Genomic DNA, 8,709 nt, shown 5'->3' on the forward strand with positions numbered 1-8,709 from the left:
GGGATGAACTATGTTTCCTCGTTTTACCTTTCTTCCTTGAAGTTGTTGGATCAATTGAAACTCTTTGAGTAGAATTTGTCGTGGGATGTATGGTTGGTTTGAGGATCTTATGTTTCTTGAGTGATTTCTACTTGTATCTATGTGTTTGACTAGTGTTTTTTTTTCCTCTTGTTCTTTGTGTCTCTTATGTTCTTACACTCCTTCACCTTCAATTCATGAAGTTCGGACACACGTCCCGAGTGATACATAACTTGCTCGGTGCTAGGTATGATGTTGCCAAGTTTTTTTTATCATAACACCTACCCTCACACCCTTAATTAGCACCATGCCAGTAAATTGTTCTCACATCTTAGTTGATATATTTTGTTTAGTAAAAGTTTTTTTGTTGCTTAGTACAGTAAGCTGAGAGTTACTATTCACTTATGAAGAATTGATTAGTGTGACAAGAAGAATAATTTGAGTGGGGCTGAGGATGAGTGAGGCAGCAGACTTGAATGTTCGAGAATCCACTTTGGTATATCTTTGCCTTTTCTTGTTCCTCATGGCAATTCATTCGTGCTTCACATACAAACATGAAGAATCCACCCCCACTTTCCTTCCAGCACCAGCAGAGGGCAGAGGCAGATCACATAGCTAGCTTCCTACTTTGTGAAAAGGAAGAAGAGAAAGGGGGGAAAGGTTGCTTTCCTTCTCCCACTTTCCTAGATTATATGATGGTAATGATGATTACCAGCTTCCTAATCTCCTTTGCTCCCTCTTGTCTGGTCTTAACTGCTAGCTAATTCACCAGCCATGGATATACACATGCATCTTCCTTGGCAACTTTAGCATCTTGTGATGTAGCCTAGCCAGCCATGGACGTCTCCATCAGGGCAGGCAGGCCGGTGCTTTTCTTCTCCTCAGGCCAAAGGGAAAAAAAGGAGAGGAAAGACGACATGATGGTTGATGCAGCAGCAAGCAAGAAACCATACATTTTCGATTCATCATAGTTCATAATCACCCATGTAACTAGACAGATGTTTACAAAGTCTCAAAGTTTATTAGTGGGCATATCAACCACTACTAACTACTCGTATAACCAGAGAAGATATATATACCGGTAGTGCCACTCGCAAACCTTATCTCAGCTCACACGCACCACCTCTCCTCTTGTGCACCGCCATGTCCCGCATCACGGATGACCCCGAGCACTCCCCGAGGGACTGCGCCACCAAGCACCGGCACCACAACTCGGCTGGGCGCCGCCGGCTGCTGATCGGGGCGCTGTCGGCGGCGGCCTCGCTGCTGGCCCTGGCCATCATACTCTGGCTCACCCTCCGCCCTTCCAGCCCGCGCTTCACGCTGCTGGCCGCCACGGCCACCGCCCCCAACGCCACCGCCGGCGGCATCGTGCGGCTCGACGCGGCCTTCGTCGCGCACAACCCCAACGCGCACGCTGCCGTGCTCTACGACCGGCTCCAGGCGCACGCGTCCTACGCCGGGGTCCAGCTCGCGGCCGCCGCGCCGCTCCCGCCGTTCCAACAGGCCCAGGGCGATGCCGTGCTCACCGCCTCGCTCTCGGCTTCATCTGCGGCAGCGTCATTGGCCGAAACTGCAGAGGCCGGGCGGGCGACGCTGCTGCTGAGACTGCGCGTCGAGGGGCAGCTCCGGTGGAAGGTGGCCGCCTGGGTGTCAGGCAGCCGCGCCCTCGCCGCCGAGTGCGTCGCTGTCGTCGTGCCGTCGCAGCTCACGGCCGTCGTCGTGCAGGGTTCCCAGTGCGCCACCACCCTCGAGTGAATGAATAAATCGACATATGTGCACATATGTATGCATCAGTCGATAAGTTGCTTTTGCAATTAGCGTCTGCTTAGCTTGATTGCACTATTGTTCTTGTTCCTGTTCTTATGGGAGACATACTATCGTACTCTGCTTAAATTTATTTTTTTAAAGGAGAAGCCCCACTGCATGTTCATGCAATGGTTGCATACCTTCTCTCCTTTATTCTGTAGTGCTATATCTCAGGTTTCTGAAGAAAAAAAGAAAAGAGTAAAATGCATGGGAAACGTTTTCCGTCCGTGCGCCGGCGGAACGCTTCGGTCGGACGCACGCTCGTCGTTGATCTCGCGCGCTCCTCCCTATCCTGAACGGCCTGCGATTTCCTCCTCATCTCGAACGGCTCGCGCGCTGCACCCCATCATCCACGCGCCCCTGTGCCGCCGCCGTCGCTGCGCCGGTCCCTGCCCCCGTCGACGCGCCCGAGTCGCCAGTTCCCACCACCGTCGACCGTCCGCATCGCCGGATCTAGCTTTTGCCCGTCGTCCTCGTCGTCTGCCCACCATGGCCGGGACACACGTATCCAAGTGTTTACAAAACGTCACTCAAAATTGCTGCAACGACTATTTAAAAAAGCTTCAACCGTTGATTAAAAAAGCTTTAATCATACATATAAAAAGCTGCAAGGCAAATCATACTTTTTCCTTGTGAAGTTTTTGGTTGAAGCTTTTTTTTAACGGTTGAAGCTTTTCTATACACGGTTGAAACTTTTGAGGAGTGACCACGCGAGATGCTGCAGTCGGAACGGCGTTTGAAACTTTTTTCATACACGGTTGAAGCTTTTTCTGTCAACGTTTGCAACTTTCCCTCGTGAAGTTTTTGGTTGAAGCTTTTTTTAACGGTTGAAACTTTTTTACACATGGTTGAAACTTTTTATCTAGCGTTTGCAACACAGGGGGTGATATGCGACCGAAACGAGGTAAAGACCGACGGGCTGCATCCATGGTGCTTTCGACGGGCGGCCGAGGCGACGACCGACGGTGAGGGCGACCAGCGGTGAGGAGGCGAGGCGAGGCGGTCGGCGCGTGCTGGGGCGTTGGCGCAGGCGAGGTGGTCGGTGCGTGCTGGGGCGTCGGCGGGGGCGAGGCGGGGGCTGGGACGGCGGCGCATGCAAGGATGGCGGGCGGTGGGGGCTCGTGCGACCAGATCTGACGGTCAGGGGACCCTGATCCGACGGCTGCTGCGCGACCGGCGCGCCGGGCCTAGCACTGGCCAAAATGCATCCACAGTACTCAAACTTACGCGTGAAGCTTACTTTGGTCATCGTACATAAAAAGTTAGTCAATACGGTCATCATATACAAGTTTAGATGATTAGACTGTCACCAAAAAAACATATAGCTTCGTATTTGTCTAGGTTGACCGGTCCACTCTCAATACCACGCGGGTCCCACCCGTCGGTAAATGTGCAAGCCCTAGCGCTCGCGCACCCGGGGGCCTCGGCCGCCAAGGAGCTCAGCCCCGACCTCCGCCTCCCTCCGGCCTACTGCTCGCCGCCGACGCCTCGCATCGCCGCCCCGCGCCTTCGACCGCCTCCGCGTCTCGCGTCGCGCCGCCGCTGCTCCCTCGACCCGGAGTTGCTCTAGCGTGAACTCGTGTGTTGCCCTCCACGCCCTGAAGGTCATCGCTGCTACCAGATCTGCCATGGATCCATCGCCGCTGTCTCGTCCCTCACCGGGTGTCGAACCCCGCGACACTACTCGCCCGCAGCCGGCCAGGATCCGGATCGGAATCCCCTGCCGCCGTCCACCGGATCCGCTACAGAACAGGTGGGGAGCGGCGACGCATGTGGGGGGCTGCGGAGGTGGGCGCGACGATGCAGGTGGGCGCCGGTGCAGATGGGGGGGGGGCAACGACGACGGCGCAGGTGGGTGGCAGCACATGTGTGGGACTATGGCGCAGGTGGGCGTGGCGGCGGAGGTGGGCACGACTGTGCAGGTGGGAGACGACGCAGATGGGGGGCAGTGACCCAGGTGTGGGGCAACGATGCAGGTGGGCGGCGGCCGTGGACGACGGGGAAAGGAGGAAGAAGGAGAGTGGACCGGTCAACCTAGATAAATACATAGGTATACGGCGGTTAGTGACCGTATAATTACCTAAACTTATACATAGTGACCGTATTGACCAATTTCTTATGTACAATGACCAAAGTGAGCTTCAGGCAAAAATTCGAGTGTCGTGGATGCATTTTACTCAAAAGAAAATGGCGACAACGAGGTGAGGAGCCACATGAACGGGTGTCAGCCACGGCGAAGCCAAGCCATGAACGTGCAAGAGCGGGTGGGTGTGAGATAGAGACTTGATGGGTGAGGGAGTCCGGGATTGTGGGGTCCTTGGGTGGCCGGTTAGTCAATATTGGATGAGCCCATTGGGTCGCGCTGGAGAAGACCGGGTGTGATTATGACCTCTATTCTGGAAGGAATATCCCGAAGATTGACGTGTACCCCAAGCTTAGAAAGATAGGTTGGCTCATCTATTTCCGATTATAGTCGGACCCTGGTGTCTATATAAACCAGGGACCCCTATCCGTATGGAGGAGGCTGAATCATCTAGGGTTTAGCATATACGATCTCATGGTAGATCAACTCTGTAATCATCTTTGAAAGGACGTGGATGTCGCTGATAACCCACAGGTGTAGGGGATCGCAACAATTTTCGAGGGTAGAATATTCAACCCAAATTTGTTGGTTCGCCAAAGGAGAAGCGAAAGAATATTCTCAAGTATTAGCAACTGAGTTTTTTAGATTCAACCACACCTGAAAGATTAGTGTCTGCAAGCAAAGTATCAGTAGCAACGTAGTATGATAGCAACGGTGCCAGAAACGATCTGTTGACGGCAGACTATTCCTAACTGTTGTATCAATGGCGCCAGTAAGTTGCCCGTGGACGGGAAATATTCTTCCCCGGCAACGGTGTCGGAAAAGGTCTTGCAACAAGTAACAACGAGGTAGCAAGGAACAACGGTAGCAACAGCAGAGTAACAGCAATAGCAATAGTAGTAGCAAAGTGACAACAGCAGCAAGAGAGTGGCCCAATCCCTTTTGTCGCAAGGGACAAGCCTAAACAAAGTAACATAGCAAGGACCAGTAGTAAAAGACTCGTAGGAAGTGGATCGGTGATGGATGAGTGTGACGGATGTGATTCATCATGTAACAACTATAACACGGAGAGATATGTAACTAGCTCCCGTTCATCAATCTAATGTAGGCATGTATTCCGTATGTAGTCATTCGTGCTTAGGGAAAAGAACTTGCATGACATCTATTGTCCATCCCTCCCGTGGTAGCGGGGTCCTAATGGAAACTATGGGATATTAAGGTTCTCCTTTTAATAAAGAACACGCGGTGAATACATGAACTCCTCATACTATGGTCATCTTCGGGAGTGGTTCCAGCTATTGTCACTCCGGGGTTGCTGGGTCATAACACATAGTAGATGACTACAACTTGCAAGATAGGATCTAAAACACACATATATTGGCGACAACATAATATGTTCAGATCTGAAATCATGGCACTCGGGCCCTAGTGACAAGCATTAAGCATAGCCAAGTAGTAGCAACATCAATCTAGAACATAGTGGATACTAGGGTTCAATCCCCGTCAAGAACTAACTCGATTACATGATAGATATCATCCAACTCATCACCGTCCAGCAAGCCTACGATGAGATTACTCACGAACGATGAAGAGAATCATGGAATTGTCGATGGAGGAAGGTTGATGATGACGATGGCGACGACTTCCCCTCTCCGGAGCCCGAAAAGGATTCCAAATCTGCCCTCTAGATGAAGAACAGGATGTGGCGGCGCCTCCGTGTCGCAAAACGTGATGAAACCTTCTCTCTGATTTTTTTCCGGGCGACACGAAAGATATAGAGCTGAGTTTGGGGGCGGTGGAGCCACATGGGCCCCACAAGCCCTCACGGCGCGGCCAGGGGGGTGGCCGCGGCCTGTGGGCTTGTGGCCCACTGGTCCACCTCCTCCGATGGATCTTTGCACATGTATTTTTCTTTTATTCCAGAAAAAATCTCTGTAAATTTTCAGGACATTCCGAGAACTTTTATTTTTGCACAAAAACAACACCATGGCAATTCTGCTGAAAACAGCGTCAGTCCGGGTTAGTTCCATTCAAATCATGCAAATTAGAGTCCAAAACAAGGGCAAAAGAGTTCGGAAAAGTAGATACGACGGAGACGTATCAACTCCCCCAAGCTTAAAGCCTTGCTTGTCCTCAAGCAATTCAGTTGACAAACTGAAAGAGACCAAAGAAAAACTTTGACGAACTCTGTTTGATCTTGTTGTTGCAACTATGTCTAACTCATAACCTGAATTTCAGCAAGATCACAAGCAAACCACATAATCAAATGACATCTAAGTCTCACGGTAAACTCATATCAATGGCATAATCAACTAGCGAGTAAATAATAGTAAGTCTCAAATGTCAACACTTCAAACAAAACAACATGAAGCAGTACAAATAGATGGTATCTCGCTAGCTCTTTCTGAGACTGCAAAACATAAATGCAGAGCACCTTTAAAGACCAAGGGCTGACTAAACATTGTAATTCAAGGCAATGAAGATCCAGTCACAGTCATACTCACCACAGTTAAAAAGCAAAGCATAAAAATGACAGAGGTGCTCTCTAATTGGTGCTTTTGTAAGAGGAGGATGACTCAACAGGAACATAAATAAACAGGCCCTTCGCAAAGGGAATCATTGATTTGCAGAGGCGCCAGAGCTCAAGCTTAGAAAACAGAGATAATAATTTTGGGTGGCATCCTTTCATTGTCAACGCAATGACTAAGAGTTCTCAACATCTTCCACGCTACACATGCTATAGGCGGTTCCCAAACAGAAAAGTAAAGTTTTGACTCCCCCACCACCAATCAATCACACTCCACGGCTAGCCGAATGCTCGGGTACCGTCCATACCAACATCAATCCTGGGGGAGTTTTGTTTGCAATTATCTTTTCGATTTGAGAAACGAACTAGGAATTCCAATTACCGGCCCCTTTCTCGTGAATGATAGTGAATAAACACATATCGAGGATAACACGCCTAGCATGGAAGATACCAATAGCCCCTGTCACCACATGAGCGGTTCGGGCATGCAAAACAGATTATTTCTTGAGGATTTAGAGAGTGGCACATGCAAATTTACTTGGAACGGCAGGTAGATACCGCACATAGGTAGGTATGGTGGACTCATATGGCACAACTTTGGGTTTATGGGAGGTGGATGCACAAGCAGTATTCCCGCTTAGTACAAGTGAAAGCTAGCAAAAGACTGGGAAGCGACCAACTAGAGAGCGACAACAGTCATCAAAATGCATTGAGATTAACTAACATTGAGTGAAAGCATGAGTAGGACATAAATCACCATGAACATGAACATCATAGATGCTATGTTGATTTTGTTTCAACTACATGCGTGAACATGCGCCAAGTCAAGCCACTTGAAACATTCAAAGGAGGACACCATCCTATCATACTACATCATAGTCATCTCAACATTCATGTTGGCAACCAAGACAAACCATTGTAAGCTCCTAGTTAAATAAGCATGGCATAAGCAACTATGATCTCTAAGTTGTCATTGCAAACATGTTTCTCTCACAACAAAGCTGAATCAGGCATGATGAGCTAGTCATATTTACAAAAACAAAATAGATCGAGTTCATACTAGCTTTTCCAGGTTCAGTCACTTCATCATATATCGTCATTATTGCCTTCCACTTGCACGACCGAACGATGTGAACAATAATAAGAGTGCTCGTGCATTGGACTACGCTAGAATCTGCAGGCAAACACAACGGAGAAGACAAATTAATATGGCTCTTTGAAAGCTAAACATGTATGCATGCAAGAGCCACTAAACATTGTAACCAATATCTTCTACGTTGACCCAAAGAAAAAGAAAACTATCTACACGGGAAAGCTCCCAACAAGCAAAAGAAGAAAAGAAAATCTTTTTGTTTTTTCTCAAACTAGACAGACACATGAAAAGAAAACGAGAAAAAGAAAATAAACTAGCATGGATGATACAGTGGAAAAGTGTGAACATCGGCTAACAAAGTGAAAGCATAAGCAAGAATGTAAAGTCGGTGAAAACACGTACTCCCCCAAGCTTAGGCTTTTGGCCTAAGTTGGTCTATTCCCAAGGAGGGAAATAACCAGCTCCGGGGTACTCCAGAGTGGACTGAGGATGCCACTGCTGTGTGAGCTCCTCTGGCTCCCACTGATAAACTCGCGTCTGGTACTCGACTGGCGGCTCGGGCACGGGCACCTGTGGTTGGGCTAAGCCCCAATATGCGTAGATGTCCGAGGGCATAATAGTGTACCTGCCTGCATGAAGATTGAACAAAGAAGGAGCAGGCAAAGTAATAGTCTCACGAGTACCCTGACTAAATACCAGGTTATTAATCATCCTTCTATTTATATCTCTATCAAGAAAGTCATGGCGAACCATGCTATCGTAATCTAGATATCTCTCGGGAAGAAGAATCTCTTCTTCCTCCTCCAGTCTAATAGGTATCTCAAAGTGTCTAGCAAGACGAGTAGCATAGATACCTCCATAGACAACACCCTTAGAACGGTTCAGGTTCAACCGTTGAGCTACTATAGCACCTAAGCTATAAGTTTTATCGTTATAAAGGGCTTCATGCAAGACCGCAAGGTCTGGGGAACTAAGTGACCCAGCTTTCCCACGGCCAATCAAACATTTTCCCACAAATAGTGAGAAGTACCGAAGCACGGGAAAATGTATGCTAGCAGCTCTAGCGCAAGACACTCCTCTCTCCTCTCCTACAACAATTGTACCGATGAAAGCTTCCAAGTCCCGTGGACGAGGTTCATGAATATCCCCAACGTAAGGCAATTTGCAAACATTGCAAAA

General features: G+C 48.9%; 1 protein-coding gene across 1 annotated transcript; it reads left to right on the forward strand.

Annotated features, from left to right (window-relative positions):
- Positions 1-957: 957 nt before the first annotated feature.
- Positions 958-1,883, forward strand: LOC123403664 (NDR1/HIN1-like protein 26). Its single transcript, XM_045097586.1, has one exon. It carries the CDS (start codon positions 1,162-1,164, stop codon positions 1,774-1,776), a length of 615 nt encoding a protein of 204 aa, XP_044953521.1. The 5' UTR covers positions 958-1,161; the 3' UTR covers positions 1,777-1,883.
- Positions 1,884-8,709: the final 6,826 nt, after the last annotated feature.

Source organism: Hordeum vulgare, chromosome 6H (assembly GCF_904849725.1).
Source record: "Hordeum vulgare subsp. vulgare chromosome 6H, MorexV3_pseudomolecules_assembly, whole genome shotgun sequence".
NCBI classification, from domain to species: domain Eukaryota; kingdom Viridiplantae; phylum Streptophyta; class Magnoliopsida; order Poales; family Poaceae; genus Hordeum; species Hordeum vulgare.

Excerpts from the sequence above, each read along its gene's own strand:
- LOC123403664 (XM_045097586.1), top strand. The coding sequence starts at position 1,162 with ATGTCCCGCATCACGGATGACCCCGAGCACTCCCCGAGGGACTGCGCC.